The sequence below is a fragment of the Myxocyprinus asiaticus genome, chromosome 39 (genome assembly GCF_019703515.2).
Source record: "Myxocyprinus asiaticus isolate MX2 ecotype Aquarium Trade chromosome 39, UBuf_Myxa_2, whole genome shotgun sequence".
NCBI classification, from domain to species: domain Eukaryota; kingdom Metazoa; phylum Chordata; class Actinopteri; order Cypriniformes; family Catostomidae; genus Myxocyprinus; species Myxocyprinus asiaticus.
Genome location: NC_059382.1, coordinates 9,915,409 through 9,935,410, shown reverse-complemented (window position 1 = coordinate 9,935,410; position 20,002 = coordinate 9,915,409). Strand labels below are relative to the sequence as shown.

The 20,002-nt window shown below is 39.5% G+C and overlaps 1 protein-coding gene across 1 annotated transcript; it reads right to left on the bottom strand.

Moving 5' to 3' along the window:
* Window positions 1-154: 154 nt before the first annotated feature.
* LOC127430110 (probable tRNA methyltransferase 9B) lies at window positions 155-18,798 on the bottom strand. Its single transcript, XM_051679604.1, has 4 exons — window positions 18,500-18,798; window positions 6,337-6,527; window positions 4,779-4,952; window positions 155-1,834 (listed from the first exon to the last, which is right to left on the bottom strand). Exons 2-4 carry the CDS (start codon window positions 6,488-6,490, stop codon window positions 882-884), a joined length of 1,281 nt encoding a protein of 426 aa, XP_051535564.1. The 5' UTR covers window positions 6,491-6,527; window positions 18,500-18,798; the 3' UTR covers window positions 155-881.
* Window positions 18,799-20,002: the final 1,204 nt, after the last annotated feature.

Below are 20,002 nucleotides of genomic sequence, written 5' to 3'. Positions count from 1 at the left end.
ATTTCTTTCTCAATAATACGTTTAGTTTAAATTTAAAACTAAGCTAATAATATATTTTGCTTGAATTTAAAACTACAGGAAATTATTGCCTCTATCATTACGAAGACATGAATTTGAGACCGTGGGCTGAATAAAAACTAAATATAGTGTTTTATTTAACAGTCAAAATACACACACCGATACAAAAAATGGTTCAAGTTTAAATTAAATTTAAAGACCTTTCTTGTGACATTAACATGGTTGAGTTACACCAATACAAACATACACAATCTGCAACAATACCAGCACTAGACTGCTTAAATTATTCAAGTTTTCAAGATGGGAATTCATGTGTAAACGATTCCACAAGCAGTTAAAATTTTGTTAAAAAGCTTCTGCAACACACACAACAGTTTATAGATTTTAGGGTAACACTATCTACACAACACAACACAACAACTACACAGCTAAACACCTGAAGAGAGCATTCAATAAGAAAACTAGTTATGTGCTCACATTGTTTGGTTCAGAATAATGATGTGCTATGCTTCTGTTTCAGGCAGGCATTGCTTTATACAGTTAACAGTAATACACCATTAAACTCAGTGCAAAATTCAAGACATCACAGAGAATGTTTAGCAAAAATTGACACATTTTAAAACTAAATTTAGCCTAGAAATATAGTATGACTAGTAGCTTTAAAATGGATAAATAAGACTGTTGGGTCTATTTGGACCAACACTGGTTGTCTAGTCAGAGAATCAATACCTCGCTTGTTATTGCCATTTATACTGAATTTGTTAAATCTGATCCAAATACCGTACTTAAAATCTCAAACTAAAACGTTTAAAGACCAATGTTCAAAACCAATGTAATAAATTAAAATGGACATAAAATTATATTTAAACATTCCAGACTTGGATCTTCTCGGCTACTACACACCAGTTGGCGTGATCCAAGTAGGTGTGCAGAACATGGAGCTCTTCCACGTGGTTTTCAATCAACTGCGTCAGTTCACCTTGCCTGAATACGTGGTAGTACCTCAGACAAGTGTCCTTCAACTGCTCGCTGTTCCATTCTTTCATCCCCCCGGTTTTCTGAAGAGATGCTGTGCTTTCCTGCCTCTGCAAAGGCTCTTGACTTCTTGATTTATTCTCTACCTCCCCATGTCTTTCATTATTTGACTGTTCTGGTTGGTAGGAAACCAAATCAGGCAGTGGTACTGAGGAACAGTCACTGACAAGCTCCACACTCTCATTCCCATTACTAGCACTGCTATTGTCAATTTTATGGACTTGCTCATGGGAATCTGAAATGAAGACATCCTCTTCTAGACTGGTTTTGGAGGAAGATGAAAAGAGGTTAGAAACCTGTCTGATGAGACCCCTGCTACTGGTTCGCCGGCTTTTGCTCTCTGCCGCCTCATCGACAGGGGTTTGTAAAGTGCTGGAAGAGGAGCGGGACACGCTCAAGCTGCCAAAGTCCAGCACGGAATCCAAAGATCTGGAGAAGAACCAAAGCCTCTGTTGTTTCTGCTGGCAGGGGCTGGTAAGGTCGCCCTCGTCCACCATGGAGGATGTACTTTTCACCTTCCTGTACTTGTCGCTGGAGGCGGTGTCGTCGCTGACGCTTTGGTTTCCATTGCCTCGCTGTCTGGTTCGCCCCGTTCCTCTCATGGCAGGAGATAGAGGGGGATTGGGGTTCCAGGGAATGAAGATGTCCTGCTTCTCAAACTTGCGCCTCTTCTGCTCCATGGCCCAAACGTAAATCATGATTCGCCCTCCCACGCGCAGGGTGCGCGCCATCTCCTTTATTGCTCGGATACGCCTTTCTTTGGTGGACATGTGGTGGATGACTAAGCAATTTAAAGATTGCAAGATTTCAGGTCATTGTTATACATAGTCTAGGCAGTTAAAAGGGATAGTTTACCCAGAATTGAAAATTATATAGTTCTCATTTACTCACCATCATGTCTTTCAAAACCAATATGATTTTCTTACTCCCAAAAACATATTTTGAAGAATCTGTGAGCTATTGTTTTCCTTTAAGCTAGGCAATACATTGAATATTCACAATACAAACGTGATGATTCTGCTGGCGATATAAAATTATCGTGAATATCCAAATTTCGAATGACATGAGGCTGAGTAAATGACAGAATTTTCCATTTTGGGTGAATTATAGTATTCCTTCAAGAACACAAAACAAAATCTTTGTACCATGTGAAACCAAACCAAAGCAGAAAGCAGAGTTCATTACAGTGAGTTGTTGCATGAGCTTAGAGGGATTTTTCAAAGTGTTTAAACCATTATGGAACTCTGATATCATCAATGACCATATGATTGTTTTTCTCTGGGGATTCACAAGGGGTTGCCAGGTAACCCAGCTGTACAGCCTGACAACAAATACTCCAAGGCCACTTCCAAGAACTGCTAATCTCTTGTAACCTAGTAACACCTCTTGTTTCCTCCACCTCATAAAAGTTTAAATAAACCTATATAACAGCTCCCTTTCAGATTAATGACAGCACTACCAGCAGATTGAAATTAAATGGCTTGTCACGGAATTACTAGGATGTTTTCTAAATGTATCAGATAAAATGTGCTCCTATGAATATAAATCCACATAGACCATTATGTTAATGACTTCATGTCACAGTCTGTTAAGCTATAAATGTAGAAACCCACACTAGATATGCCCTTTAAAGCAACATGGCCTTTTACTGTTCCAGTGCTTTCTGGACAAAATTAAATACAAGATATGCGCAAAAGTAAAAAATATGAATTACTTTTCAAATTGTTTTTTAAACATGAGACAATTCATTAAATTAATAATAATTCTGAATCAAGCAATTTAATAGTATTGTTAAAAGTAGTGGATTGGAAATCGAGAAGCTGTTCTTGTTCAGAACAGTTTCCATTTATTAATAATAATTAAAAAAAATACAAAAATGAAATGTAATGTTAACTATGATGTTTTGCTCCATTAACAGTTCTTATACACCTTTTTCCTGAACGTGAAAGTGTTCCAGTCGATTTGACAGTTTTCAATTTCCGGTCTCAGTGTTTTCCCTTGCATAAGCGTATGCTATATTCTTAGTGAGAAATGTATATGGTATTACTTTTGTAAAAATTGTCAAAAAACATGTGGCTGTATAGTACTGAGTTATGATGACCTTTTTTTATTTACAGTGCCTCAACTAAATGTGATGACGTGAAGTGCTAGTCCGTGGTTAGTTATGTTAATATCATTAAAGAAAGAGTTCACCCAAAAATGAAAATTCTCATAATTTACTCACCCTTATGCCATCCCAGATGTGTATGACTTTCTTTCATCTGCTGAACACAATTGAAGGTTTTTAGAAGAAGTTCTCAGCTCTTTTGCTCCATACAATGCAAGTGAATGGGTGCCAAAAATTTGAAGAAAAATCACATAAGACTCCAGTGGTTAAATCCATATTTTCAGAGGTGATATGATAGGCGTGGGTGAGAAACAGATCAATATTTAAAGGAATAGTTCACCCAAAAATGAAAATTCTCTCATTATTCACTTGCCTTGATGCCATCCCAGATGTGTACGACTGTCTTTCTTCAGCATCTTCATTTGCGTTCTGCAGAAGAAAAAGTCATACACATCTGGGATGGCATGAGGATGAGTAAATGATGAGAGAGTTTTCATTTTTGGGTGAACTATCCCTTTAACTACTTTGAGTTGTTATGACAAGGGCACAACAATAGCACAAGTTGAGCCTGAAATTCATTTTACTCCCCCCAAAAAACTTACACTCGATCTGGATCGCTCGTTTCAGTTAGTTTTACACTGCGTCTCAAGACCAGAAACAGAAAACAGGCAGTTAGAATCATCATTGTGCCACTCAGTGGTTGCTCAGGAAAACTGTGGATGGGTCTCCATTCAAGTGAATCTCCACTACTGAATCTAAAGCAATACGGCAGAAGAATTACTTTTAGATGACTTGTGAAATTGCAGAATTAATTAAATGAGACTGGTTGTTCTCACAATGGCAAATGCAACAACAACGCGACCAGTGTAATCTGATTCGTGAGTAAATGACTTGTTTTAGTCAGTTTTTGAAATGAGTCAAAAAGCCTCACAAATAAGTCTCGAACTCATGAGTTATCAATCTGAATCAGTCCAATGACAGTCAGAATGGTTCTTGACACTCTAAACCACAATCATTACTTTTATGTTCACTTGAAAATGATAATAGGCAAGAGTGGAAAATGATTAGCAAAAATCATTTCATGTCACTTTTAATATCATTTAGACTTAAGTAACAGATATCCAAAGGACTTTTTGATATATTTTATATATTTTGGATGAGTCTTATCTCAAAAGTCAAAGTCATCAATATTTCTGTGTTTTATTTGATGCAATAAAATTACGAGTTTCTGACTTCCACTCCTATTTTAAAACATATAATATGTGTGTGTGTGTGTATGTGTGTGTGTGTTCTGAATTGTGAGTGTGTTTTGAGCTTAAAGAGGTAGTCACCATAAACTGCCATTGTATGACTTCACTGAGCACAACATTTTTTTAACAATTTTCCCTTTGTGTTAAGAAAAAGAAAAAGTCATATGTGGTTATAACAACACAGGGGTGAGTAAACGATGACTAAATTTGTTTTTTTTAAATTCTAAAAAACTTGTAAAGACTAAAAAATGAATGATATAAAATAATTTTTAATGGAATCATTAAAGAACTGAACTCCTTAAGTGGAATTTTGTACCATTCCCATCCCTACTAGTGAACGTATCTGGATGTTTACGTCGATGCATTACCTGCAATGGAGAGTACGGCGTCGAAACAGCCGTCTCTATAGGGTAAACGCAGGCCATCACAAAGTTGCACCTCGTGACCCTGACTCCACGCAGAGTCCACCAGCGGGCGACACACATCACAGCCCAGCTTGAAGATATTCTCATTGATGTGCAGATATTTGCCATTGCCACAACCTGCAACATTTAAAAATAATAATGCATTTAAATCAGTTTTTTACTCTATAGAATATATGAATATCTGGACTCTTTTTCGGCCTTTTGCTTTAATATCTTGGTGCATATTCATACTTATTAAACTTTAATATGAAAAATTGCAGTTTCTTTCAGGTGTTGGTGCACCACATGCCATCAACAAAGGCTGCATGTGATAACAGGACATTAATCGTAATCAGATTTTTCAAGGCAATAGATAAAAGATGGGACTGAATGGATTTCTTTTCAGCAGTCGGAGAACAATTCTTGAGATGAAACCCTGCTGTCATTCATTTACAAACAAAACAAGATTACAGTACTTCATCACTTTGAACTAAAGGTAGAGGCACTTTTTATACTCTAGTTCTAGAGTATGAAATGTCAAAGAGCTTGTTTAAAGCTGCTGAATGTAATCTTTGCACCACTGACATCACCAAATGGAAATGCAAAAAATAATCACAGTTTTTTCCAGGTCTTCAACAGAACGCAACTGTGCATGCACACTTTTTCAACTGTCTTGGTTCCGGAAGTATTTTTCCCATCTATTTTTTCCATAGGGATTTCTTAAGACTTTTTATGAGGGAATGGACTACAATCCCATAAAGCTTTGCAAATTATGTAATCGAATTAAAAACAATGGAAAAATTTAAACTATTGATTTAAAGTAATTGATTATAAGTATAGAAACAATATATTTAAAGTATATTGCAAAGTATTAAAATATATAGTAATATACAAGTAGTTTGAGAGTGTAGGAAGACTGACTTGATAGCGTCATTCAGAGTGCGTCAAGTGGGTGATCGCTGCATAGCTCTTTTGCAGCGGTTTGCATTCTCTTATTGGTGGATCTTTCTCTTCAGGATTCATGGGTAGTGTAGTTCTCCACCAGGAATTCCACTATTAAACACCATCTTTTTTTCGATTAACAACCTCGAGCTTACAGTAGGTCTGCTTTTACAGGTTTAAAAGTTATTGTTAATAATCAGTTCCCCAATGGAAAAATTGAATGGGCTTTTTACTTCTGGAACCTGACCACTGCACTCCATTCGCCGGTTGTAAAAAGGTGCCACAGTTTGTTCCTGGGAGGCAGCAGATGTCCTAACCCCGCCCCCACCCTAATCCTAACCATATGGAGCCTGTGAGGCTGAGTACCCTCCCAGGAACAACGCATGGCACCTTTCACCCATGACGACTTTATTCATAGTACAAACAGATAGTCCTGCCCCAAACTCACCCCTGATATAATAATGGCTTACTTGTAGTTGTCTCTGCATATTAAGCTGGGATATGAGAAAGAGTTGTAATATCAACAAATAACACATATCAGCATTAAAAGAGACAGAAAAGCTTGAAGATGGAGCCTTACCTACATCAGCCACAATGCTGCCGGGCTCCTGCTCCAACAGGAACTGCTTGACCTTGGGCCAAGCCTTGTAACGGCTGTCATTGAAGTAGGGTGCGATCCTCTCGTACACACTGTGAACATGGTCTCTCTCCAGCTGGCTGGCAGCCTCGTCCATGCTGCTCTCTATTAAACCCTACAGAGCATCTTCACCACTTAGCCAGACAGAGAGAGAGAGAGAGAGATGGCGAGACATAGAATGAGACCTTAAGATTGAGCTGCTCTGCTCTTTAAGCTTTGCTTCCACATCCTCAAAAAATGAATCCAATGCACCACTTTGATTGGCTGCTTCTAGACAGAGGTGCAAGATGGAGAAGTTTTTGTTACGGTAAGAAATTTCACTTTTCTATATGATTTGTCTCTGCCCACATGCAGAGAAATAATAAAAAAAATAATGCATGGAAAAACGTGTCAGAACTTGACGGCATTCCAAGGAAGTTTGATTGATCATCTTGTTGATGACATGATGCACTATGCACTGCCGCAATGCATATACAAACACTTTCCCCTCCAGAAAGTTAGTTTTTAGGGGCAAGAAAACTGATTAGTTGTCAAAATTTAATCAGATTAATGGCCAGTTATGCAGCTTACCAAACAAGTTAGGGAAAATAGTGGAAGAAATGCATATTTTGACCAACAATATTGAAACTTGGTGATCTGGAGCGATAAATGCAAGAGCAGTTATAATGTTGTGAGGGATTTGACTGTTCTATACCATTTGTCTGTAACCACATGCACGGATATAAACAATGATGGAAAACCGTGCCACAAACTGTCGCCATTCTGAGAGAGTTTAATTCATTTATTGATAGATCGTTCATCTTGATAATGATATGATGGCACAAGCATTGATGGAGGTTATATAAAGCATCCTCTCCTGCAGACTTATGAGGCAAGGGAACTGATTCCTTGTCAAATAAGAATAAAAACTTAGTTTTACTGGCAGTACATCTCATCTGTGATGAGATTTTCTAAAGCTATAGCCAGACGTGCAGTCCACTAATAACGTTAGTGACAGCAATAGGAACACCCACTAGCAACTTCACAGTACAGGAACTAGCGACATCAAGCAAAAAGTCGCTGGTGGTGTGAACGGGGCTAAATACTGATAAGATGGAAAGACAGGCCTACTGATAACGTGGATAGCTAAATGCCAAAATAGGGTTTCTGATTAAGACATTCAGTACAAGTTTATGATGTTCTGTTGAAACCACGGTGTTTCTGATTGAAGTGGTTTGTTCTCACCAATCCATGTAAAATCATTTTGTAAATTGTTGCTCTTCTGCCACTAGCACAAACAAACAGAGCTGTACGCCTCCTCACAGCAAAACACATCAGTTATTCAGACATCTAGCACAACAGCTACATGCTTCACAATCAAACTAGGGGCTGAATCTCATCTCCCCTCCTCCATACATACACAAACACACACACACACACACACACACACACACACACACACACACACACACACACATATATATATATATATATATATATATATACACACTGTATACATAACCTCTTTCTCTCACCATCTCATCTTTCCCAGCTGCGACACATTTGCACTATAAAATGTTATATGGAAATAACTGACAAACAGAGAGAAAGACAGACAGACTTCATGTGAACACAGACGGCTGGTTGCTCCACTTCACTGAAATGCAGACTGTGGACACTGCTTTTCAAACTGTGCTGCCACCTCTGATCTGTTTTTCAAAGCACTGGTTGTCATAACTGGTACTCTTCAAACTAAACGCATCAGCTTTTAGGTTTTGTTTAATTTATTAGTGCTTGCATAGCAGAACTGCAATGATAATCCTCAAAACAGAGGTTAGGGTTTGTTCTGAACTCCTAATTCTAAGTCTTAAAATTTTTCAATTAATTCAGCCCAAACCACTTAAAATGCAATCTCCATTCAAACTTTGTTATGGTTAGTAGATTTAAGCTTAGGTGTGCTATATATTTTTGGTTTATGTACAAATATTAATATATATATATATTATATATATATTCAGCCAAAAAAGAAACGTCCTCTCAAAAAAGAAATTTAACATGTGTAAATATTTGTATGAACATAAAAAGATTCAACAACTAAGACATAAACTGAACAAGTTTCACAGACATGTGACTAACAGAAATGGAATGATGTGTCCCAGAAATAAGGGGGGGTCAAAATCAAAAGTAACAGTCAGTATCTGGTGTGGCCACCAGCTGCATTAATGTACTGCAATGCATCTCCTCCTCATGGACTGCACCAGATTTGCCAGTTCTTGCTGTGAGATGTTACCCCACTCTTCCAAATCAAATCAAATCACTTTTATTGTCACACAGCCATAAACACAAGTGCAATGGTGTGTGAAATTCTTGGGTGCAGTTCCGATCAACATAGCAGTCGTGACAGTGATGAGACATATACCAATTTACAATAACATCAAATTAACACAGCACAATTTAAAGTCTAATATACACATAATTACACAAAACAATATACAAATAGTAACATACACTGTACAGTATACAATACACACAATATAGATACACATTATTCAATAAAAATAAAATGAAAAAGTATATATAGTATATATAGAATGTATAGTATTGTACTGTATTGACACTCAGGCTGTCGGTTGATAGTAAGTTGTTAAGAGAGACATAATATAATAATAATATAATTTATGACAGTCCGGTGTGAGATATTAGAGTAAGAGTAATAAAGTGCAGTGCTGATGTATTATGATCATTGGAGATCAAGAGTTCAAAAGTCTGATTGCTTGGGGGAAGAAGCTATCACGGAGTCAGCTGGTGCGGGTCCTGATGCTGCGATACCGCCTGCCTGATGGTAGCAGTGAGAACAGCCCATGGCTCAGGTGGCTGGAGTCTCTGATGTTCCTCCGAGCTTTTTTCACACACCGCCTTGTATATATGTCCTGGAGGGAGTGAAGCTCACCTCTGATGATGTGTCTGGCAGTTCGCACCACCCTTTGCAGTGCTTTGTGGTTGTGGGCTGTGCTATTGTCGTACCAGGCAGAGATGCAGCCAGTCAGGATGCTCTCTAAAATGCAGGTGTAGAACCGCGTGAGGATTTGGCGGTTAATTCCAAACTTCCTCAGCCGTCTCAGGAAGAAGAGGCGCTGATGAGCCTTCTTCACAATGACTTCAGTGTGGATGGACCATGTGAGTTCCTCAGTGATGTGGACACCCAGGAACTTGAAGCTGCTGACTCTCTCCACTGGTGCTCCATTGATGGTGATGGGACTGTGTTCTCTCTCTTTTCTTCTGAAGTCCACCACAAGCTCCTTTGTCTTACTGACGTTGAGGGAGAGGTTGTGCTCCTGACACCAGTGTGTCAGTGTGCACCTCCTCTCTGTAGGCTGTTTCATTATTGTCAGTGATCAGACCTACCACCATTGTGTCATCAGCAAACTTAATGATGGCATTGGAGCTATGTGTTGCCACACAGTCATGTGTGTACAAGGAATACAGTAGTGGGCTGAGAACACAGCCCTGTGGGGCTCCAGTGTTGAGGGTCAGTGAGGAGGAGATGTTGCTGCCTATTCTAACCACCTGGCGTCTATAAAAACACCAGCCAGCTGGTTCGCGCATGATCTGATGACGCGGCCCGGAATGCCGCCTGGGCCCGCGGCTTTGCGGATATTCACCCGTTGGAAGGATCGGGTTACATCCGCTACAGAGACGGAGAGTGAACTAACCTCTGTAGCTTCGGCCGCGAGAGCTCTCTCCGTGAGGGCGGTGTTATTTCCCTCAAAACAAGCATAAAAAGTATTTAGCTCATCCGGGAGAGAGGCAGCGGTGTTCATGGAGTTTTTATTCCCTTTAAAGTCCGTGATGATGTTAATTTCCGGCCACATGCTTCTAGAGTTGGTGGTGTTAAACTGTCCTTCAATCTTGTTCCTGTACTGGTGTTTTGCTGTTCTGATAGTTTTTCGGAGGGCATAACTGGCTTGTTTATGCTCCTCCGCATTCCCGGAATTGAAAGCGGAGGTCCGCAAATTAAGTGCCGTGCGAACATCACTATTTATCCATGGCTTCTGGTTCAGATAGATCCGTGTTGTTCTGGTCGGAACGACGTCCTCCACGCACTTTTTGATGAAACACATTACGCTATCAGCGTAAAGCTCGATGTCGTCATCAGAGGTGGACCAGAACATCTCCCAGTCTGTGTGATCAAAACAGTCCTGTAGCGTAGAGTCTGATTGGTCCGACCAGCACTGGATCGTTCTGAGGGTGGGTGCTTCCTGTTTCAGTTTCTGCCTGTAAGCGGGCAGAAGCAGAATGGAAGTGTGGTCCGATTTGCCAAATGGTGGGCGGGGGAGGGATTTGTAGCCATCCCGGAAGGGAGAGTAGCAATGGTCCAAAACCCGGTCCCCTCATGTGTTGAAACTAATGTGCTGGTGGTATTTTGGTGCGACTGATTTGAAACTGGCTTTATTAAAGTCCCTGGTCACAATGAACGTGGCCTCAGGGTGCGCGGTTTCCTGCTCACTTATACTCCCATACAGTTCCTTGATTGCCCGGTCTGTGTCAGCTTGTGGGGGATGTACACAGCTGTGATAATGACTGCTGTGAATTCCCTCGGTAGCCAGAATGGTCGACACAGAAGCATGAGAAATTCCAGATCAGGAGAGTAGAAAGACTTGATAGAATGTACGTTCCTCTGATCACACCAGGATTTGTTGATCATAAAACATACACCACCACCTCTGCTTTTACCTGAGAGGTCTTTCGCTCTGTCCGCTCGGTGCACGGAGAACCCCGCGGGTTCAATGGCTGAGTCTGGAATCTCCGCAGACATCCAAGTTTCTGTTAGGCAGATAATGCAGCAGTCCCTCGTCTCTCGTTGGAAAGAGATCCGCGCTTTCAGCTCGCAAAGCTTGTTATCCAGAGACTGAACATTTGCCAGTAGAATACTGGGTAGCGGGGGTCGATTTGTGCTGCGTTTTACTCTGATGAGAACGCCGGCTCTGTTTCCCCTTTTCCTCCTGCGTTTCCGTGTCCGGACTGATCCGTGATCCGGACGGGCTCCGCTTGCGTGTTTGTAAACAGCGGGTCGGCATTGAGGAATGTGAAGTTCGGTTTACGGTGTGAAATTGCTGAATCAATGTCCAAAAGTGTTTGTCTGTCGTAGACAATAAGGCAGACAACATCCAAAACAAAAAACATAAGAATTGTGAACAAAACAAACAAAACACTACCATGTTGTGTCGGAGCTCGCAACGCAGCAGCCATACTCGGCGCCATCTTGAGTACAACCAAGGTACTTGCAAGTTCCCGGACATTTCTGGGGGGAATGGCCCTAGCCCTCACCCTCCGATCCAACAGGTCCCAGACGTGCTCAATGGGATTGAGATCCGGGCTCTTCGCTGGCTATGGCAGAACACTGACATTCCTGTCTTGCAGGAAATCACGCAGAGAACAAGCAGTATGGCTGGTGGCATTGTCATGCTGGAGGGTCATGTCAGGATGAGCCTGCAGGAAGGGTACCACATGAGGGAGGAGGATGTCTTCCCTGTAACGCACAGTGTTGAGATTGCCTGCAATGACAACAAGCTCAGTCCGATGATATTGTGACACACTGCCCCAGACCATGACGGACCCTCCACCTCCAAATCGATCCCGCTCCTGAGTACAGGCCTCAGTGTAACGCTCATTCCTTGGACGATTAACGTGAGTCTGACCATCACCTATGGTGAGACAAAACCGCGACTTGTCAGTGAAGAGCACTTTTTGCCAGTCCTGTCTGGTCCAGCGAAGGTGGGTCTGTGCCCATAGGCGACGTTGTTGCTGGTGATGTCTGGTAAGGACCTGCCTTACAACAGGCCTACAAGCGCTCAGTCCAGCCTCTCTCAGCCTATTGCGGACAGCCTGAGCACTGATGGAGGGATTGTGCTTTCCTGGTGTAACTTGGGCAGTTGTTGTTGCCATCCTGTACCTGTCCCGCAGGTGTGATATTCGGATGTACCGATCCTGTGCAGGTGTTACACTGGTCTGCCACTGCGATGAAGATCAGCTATCCTTCCTGTCTCCCTGTAGCGCTGTCTTAGGCGTCTCACAGTATGGACATTGCAATTTATTGCCCTGGGCACATCTGCAGTCCTCATGCCTCCATGCAGCATGCCTAAGGCATGTTCATGCAGATGAGCAGAGACCCTGGACATCTTTCTTTTGGTGTTTTTCAGAGTCAGTAGAAAGGTCTCTTTAGTGTCCTAAGTTTTTATAACTGTGACCATAATTGCCTACAGTCTGTAAGCTGTTAGTATCTTAACGACCATTCCACAGGTGCATGTTCATTAATTGTTTATGATTCACTGAACAAGCATGGAAAACATTGTTTAAACCTTTTACAATAAAGATCTGTAAAGTTATTTGGATTTTTACAAAACAAATTTAAAATACAGTGTCCTGAAAAAGGGATTATATATAAAACTTTTAGTTTTTTTAAAGATTACATAAAAAAAAAAGTCCCAAACATTACAAAATGTAACATGATGTAATCTTAATTTTTGCATACTAAATTGCAATTTGTCATCTTTCTTACATTTATTTGCATACCAAACTGTTATAGTTTTTCAATCTTGCATATTTTTATCCCTATATATCCGTTATGTGTCGATTCTTGAGTGTATCTGACCGAAAACAAGACACGTGCTGCTGAGCGCTATGACAACAACAAAGCGAACTCTCAGTGTCATTTCTTTAAGGGGCCGTTCACACAGAACACATTTTCAAATCCATTCGGGCTGTTTTTGTTTTGTTTTTTATTGTTTCTCTATGGTAATGTGCTAGAAAAAATGCATTTGGCCCGAAAATCTCCTTACGCAGCAAAGCAAAAACCTAAGCTTGCCTAACACTATTCTTTTGTTGCTTAGCAGGTACTGGTGTATATCCTCCAGATAATGCAAATCTAGTTTATTTTGAAGTGCATGACTGATGATATCAGATGAACGTGGAAAAAATTAAGAATTTCAAGCAGTTATCCATAAAACATGTCATGATAAATCACACTGGCTAACAGGGACATGTTCAGCTGTAAAACGAACTGCCTTTCAGTGGGTTGAGTTGTTGCGAGTTGAGAACTGAAGTCGCGGATCAATGTGAGAACATACTGAAGCAAATCCACATTTGATGTTAATCTACTCTCTTGCATTTCAAATGACCAAATTGTCAATAATCTCACGGTCTTGCCAGATCCATGCAACCTTCATGTAGGCCGCTCGCAGGGCCAAGACTGGTCTGCAGACAATGACTGCAACCAGTGTTGTCAAAAGTACAGGTACTTCGGTAGCAAGTCAGTACTAAAATAAAAAAGATGTAACGATACCAGTGTTTCTTCAGTACCGGTAGTACCGAGCACCAACTCAATCCAGTACCAGCGCACAGTATGACTGACACACGACTGCTTTAAAATGCTCACAGGCTTATTTTGAATGTGTGCTCTGTTACTCCTTGTACACTTAAATGGACAGTTAATCCAATTAAAATCGTGGCATGTCCTAGTGTGATTTATTAAACCGCTAAAGGTAGCAATCTTGCTGTAGATGAGTTGCGCTCATCCTCTAGAAACTCCACAGACATTGAGAATCATTCACGTTGAATGAGATGACAGAGCAGAGCACTAATCTACTGTGAACCACACAGCACATGTAAAATATATATTTATATAATTAAAATCACAGCATTTGCGCTTTAATCTCAGCTCAGCTTAATTTATATCACATCTGAATCAACAGAGTTGACCAAAGTGCTTCACAGTAATAAAATTTAAAACATAACATTTGAAAATAACCACATACACAAATACCTGTAATCTAAAACACAAACACTCCAAAACTGTGTCCTACATTTCATTTGTCAGACTCAAAGGCCAGTGTAAAGAGATGAGATTTCAGACGTGACAAGTCTTCAATGATCACACTGGACTGTGATGCGAACTGTTTATCCGGAAGAGTGAAGCATACGGAAAAAACACACGTCATAATAAAAGCACAATTCTGTATAGTTTTGTCAGCAACAAACTGTATAGTAAATATATTCACTGTAATAATAATAATAAATCAAAATAATCACAAGCAAGACAGCTGTTGAATAAAAGTTTGGCAAAAAAAATAAAAAATGCAATGACATGTTGAAAAGTTCTATTTTCACTTGTTAAAAAGTTTAAGAATATATTGATTACACCATTTTGATGATGATATTAAATTAAACTTTAAAAAATGTTCTGGAAAGTTCTGGAAAATAATAATAATTATTAAACTATCATTATTAAACTAATTATTAAATCATTAAAAATAACTAAACTGGTGTGTTCAATAGCACATTATAATATTAGCATCTAAATTAGTATCGAGAACCGTGAAATTTCGGCACCGTGACAACACTAATTGCAACACAATGAAGGTTTCAGTCCATTTTCACACTGAATAAACAAATAACCCAAATCTATACCTAGTGGTTTTTGATTGTGTAACAAAGCCATTGTGCAAAAGCAATTGACCTTCTGGAATATCTGCTTGAGAGCAAGTTTATCTCGTTATTCCATAATCCATCAGTGATTGTATGATGTAGTTTAGTGAATGCATTCACTGCCGGCAGGCTTTTCCCCACCTTTTGCTTTTTTAAAGAAAAGGAGGGACAAGTCAAAATTTATTTTTGCAGTTATTAACATTATGCTACAAATGCTGTCGACTAAGCTTGGCTTCTATTGAACACAGAATATCCCTTTAAGTAATACCTTCTGACTTGAGCCCAACCACCTTGCAACGCCCTTACAACCACTCACAGCACCTTGCCTAGTGTACACTACACGACTCAAGCTCATCTCCTTTGATGTTTTGAGTCAGCGACTGGTCTGCGACGAGATGTCTCAGATCCCACGACGAACGGTTGTGTATTGTGTGCACTCCTGCGACATGCCGAGACTAGTCGCAGACGCCACGACAGATTTCAAACCAGCTAGATTACTAGACGTCTTGTCAGGTGTCCGCACTGTCCCGATGAGCGAAAGACTGACAATGAGCCACAGCCAGTGAAATATAGAGAGAGCACTAGAGGACAGAAGGGTACTGGATAGCAGGAGACAAAAAATTATTAAAAAATAATATATAACCCACATCTCATACCCGTCATTCTCATACTTATTTTCAGTTTTTCTTGATTTTCTTTTTCTTCTGCAATAAACATAAAAATGGGCACGAGCCACTCTTTTCATGTTTGTTGACATGTTATCACAAATAAACTACGCAAGTTCGTGAATACATTTTGTTACCATAAAAGATGCGTTTTGGGCGATCCATTTGAAATGGGACAATGCTAAAGACAGCAGTAACCTGGTCCAAACTGTTTTGACATTTGCCCACTTCAAACACATTCAGACATTGGGCTCATAGTGCCATAGCAGAGGAGTGCCGCCCAATTAAAACACTAGAAACTACGCAGGTTATGTGCAGACATAATGGGAAATAACTGTCCGATCTGAACATTTTAAAAAGAGAATGCATATACATATACAAGAACTTCACGAAATCCTTCAGTGGGTCTGATATCATGTTTGTGCATAATAAAGAGAAACTGTTCACTGGTTTATTGTGCTTTCTCTTCTTTTACTTTTTTGCTTTAGCTATTATTATTCAGTAATACACTGACGTAATGATTGGTGTGTGTGTCCTCATGAAATCAGAGACTCTTGTGGCACCTTTTTGATTACAATAGATTATATAAGAGCCTTCTTGGAATCAAAATATTAATAACTGCAAGGCCTACATTCACATAGCAAAACATCTATTCTGAATCCATTATGTCACAAAATGACTTACTCTCTGGCCAGTCATTTTAGGAATGCAGCAGCTGTCTGGCTTTGGGAGTCTAGTCAACAAAGGAAGTAATATTATAGGTGCAGGTTGTCCAGGATGGGCTGTATCAAAAACACTTGACAGCAGCCTTAAATGTCACCTCATTCTGAAAGATGTCAACTGATGTCACTTAAAGACATTGGTTTGTCAAAAATGGCAAATCATTTCCATGACTTTGTCTGACCCTTGTATTCTAAATGGCACCGTGCCACAAACATTTATGTCATCTCCCTCAGGACCCTGCAATTGGGTTGCAGTGCTGTTGAGAACTCCCTCATTAGAGACTATTTTAAGATCACGCCCGCTGACAGAAAGATGGGAGATGAGTTTTACGGCCTCATCACCATGCCACAAACAGCGCTGATGAGACTTAATTGCATCCGATTGTCCCTTCAATTCATTAAAATGCTCAACTCGACAGGCATTATATAAGCAGCTGCAAGCACGATGTTGGGAGAATACTGAACAGTGGCAGCTAAAATTAGAAGCAAGCTACACCACAGACAACTATTCTCTTACACAGCGAAAGAGGGTCTGGCCCAATACTGATGGAAACACAGAATAAATTATATGGAGTTTCATTGTTTATTTTTATGCTCCGCAGTGGATGGATTTGTTGCTCTTAGCTATGCATGATCCCCTTAACTGATGCAGTAGACTTAAATAGCCTCTGTCACCATTCACTTTCATCACATGGATAACAGATGCAATGAAAGTGATTGGTGACTGAGGCTAACATCCTGGCTAATATCTCCTTTTATGTTCCACTTAAGAACAAGTGTCATATGGCTTTGGAGCAACATGAGGTTAAGTAGGCTAAAGGAGAACTATAACTTTAAAGGAACAGTTCATTCAAAAATGAAAGGTCTCTAATCAGTTACTCACCCTCATGCCATCCCAGAAGTGTATGAATTTCTTTCTTCTGCAGAACACAAACAAACATTTAGGATATCTCAGCTCTGTAGGTCCGTACAATGCAAGTGAACGGTGGCCAGAATTTGATGATCCAAAAAGCACATAAAGACAGCATAAAAGTAATTCATACTCCAGCGGTTAAATCCATGACTTCAGAAGCAATATGATGCGTGGGTGAGAAACAGATCAATATTTCAGTTCTTTTCTACTACAATCTCCACCTTTGGCCAGTAGGTGGCGATATGCTTGAAAAAATGTGAATCGCCAAAAAAACTAAAGAAGAGGATTGTTAAAGTGAAAGTGAAAGTGGAGATTTATAGTTATGTTTTGCAGGTGAAATAAAGTCGTACACAGATGGGATGGCAAGAGGGTGAGTAAATGATGAGACAATTTTCATTTTTGGGTGAACCATCCCTTTAACACTGAATATTACTCTTACAAGGCTTTGGGATAGATATAGGTATTGCATCTTCTTATGATATAGTAAAAATACCCAGCCAATTGTATGATAATATGACCATGCGGATGCTGATATTAATCACAGTATGCAAATAAATGCCATCTATTCACTATTTCTGAAATTACATTGACATTTTTATTTGAATCTCTAACAAAAAAGTGCTACGACAGTACCACATTACATTGATGATATCAGATGGTCTTTATTATCATATTCATATCCCACTGTATAAGGCACACCAAGGTTCTTCACAGAGGTCCATGGTATTACAATGGCACAGGTTCAAAAACCATTGCATTGCTATGGTATCATGTCCAAAAAAGCATGGTAATACCATGGTACTTTTTTGTTAGTGATTTTAAAGCGCAATTAAAACCTAAAATACAATCAAGCATGTTGAAATAATAATACAAATACAGATAATCTCTCTATTTTAGTACAAAGACATTTCGAAATACATCTGAAAATATAATCCCAGACTATTGTGCTTGATTTTAGGTGTACCTACTCTGACTATTAAATGAACATACAGTATGCATAAGTGAAAATAATACACATTATAATTACTCAGTACATGGTTGCATTTATTCATGACTTTTATGCATTGCACTATGAAACATGAAACAACAGCAGGGTGATCCCCGATGAACCAGCATGACGTCTTTAAACTTTAAAAAGACATGAGAAAAGCATGTTCAGAGAGGTAATCCTCACTCAAATAGACGTGCATTTCACACACTGTTGAACTCGCGATGCTTATCTTCGCGTAAACTTAAAAAGAAATATATGCAAATCAAATCATTTGGGTAAACTTAAAGTTTTACAGCGTGTTTATGTGCAACACAAGCTCCAGCGACATAAACATCCCATGTATCAAACCTACCTTTTCCTCTGTCAAGATTATAGTCGCTGAGGCATTAAATCCGGCGAGAGACCGTTTCTTTAATTCGCGCCATTACACGCCACATAAGAGCAAAAGACAGCGATGAATCAACGACACCATCTCATTAAAAGTGTGCAGCCGACCGGCTCAGGATGCACAGTGGGGATGTGATAATAAATACATGTTCACTACATTCGACCCCAACACTCGATGTCCGAATCGCGAACGAATCATTCATTCGAACCGGTTCTTTTTATATTATTCAGACGAGCCGCGCGTTTGTGAATCGCTTGACAATAATCTTGGTGTGGGAGTAAAATTATTCGAGAGGTTCCGTTCACAAAGCAGGGGTTTACCGAAAATACAGCTGTGTTACCAGAAATGTCAGGGTGTGTGTTCGGTTATAGAATTTGGTTGTCACTCGTAAATAACCGAACTTTTTTGTTGACGTACCTGTATTAATTACCACTCAAAACAGGGCTAACAATATGGCCATAGAAACCATAAAGAACGCAACTTTTAACATAATATTATTTCAAGCTGACAAGACAAACAATCAGGAGAGCATCGAACTGGAGTACACAATTTACACTATTTTAAATTTCAAAAATCTGAACGAAAACAGTAATAAACAGCTGTAACTACAATGTTTATTTAAATACTAAAAGGAACTTCTGAAATTGCTTGTGGAACACTGAAGCTATTACTTAAACGAATCGGTTCATTGACATGAACCATTCAAAAGAGTCGAATCGCTGAAATGATTCTGATTTCCAAACGTTTCAAAACGGATGAGTGAATTAATGCGAGAGCAGGGAACACAGGGCTAACATACGCTGCCATTGGTCGGCTAAGTCACGTGACCACGACACAATAAACATTTGGCAAATTATAGAGGTTGAGCAGGATTTTCATTTACCTAAGGATGATTCAGACTTACTTGAGCGTATTATCTAAGGTTATGACAAAAGAGTGGGGTGTTAATCATTTAGTTAATCAGCAAAACATCCCAGCAACGAGGATTTAAACATTTCGTTAAGGATTTAGTGCATTAAAGCAATAGTTCACCCAAAAATGAAAATTCTCTCATCATTTAATCACCCTCATGCCATCCCTGATGTGTTTGACTTTCTTTATTCTGCTGAACAAAAACTAAGATTTTTTGGGAAAATATCTCAGCTTTGTTGATCAATACAATGCAAGTGGATGGTGGCCAGAAATTTGAAGCTCCACAAAGCACATAAAGGCAGTATAAAAGTAATCCATAATCTCCAGTGGTTAAATCCATGACTTCAGAAGCGATATGATAGGTGTGGGTGAGAACAGAACAATAATTAAGTCCTTATTTTTACTATAATTCTCACCAAAAACACAAGAACAAGAATGTGGAAAAGAAAATGAAAATGGACACTAATTGTAAAAAAGGACTTAAATATTGATCTGTTTCTCAGCTACACCTATCATATGGATTACTTGAAAGTTGCCTTGATGTTTTCTGAGCTT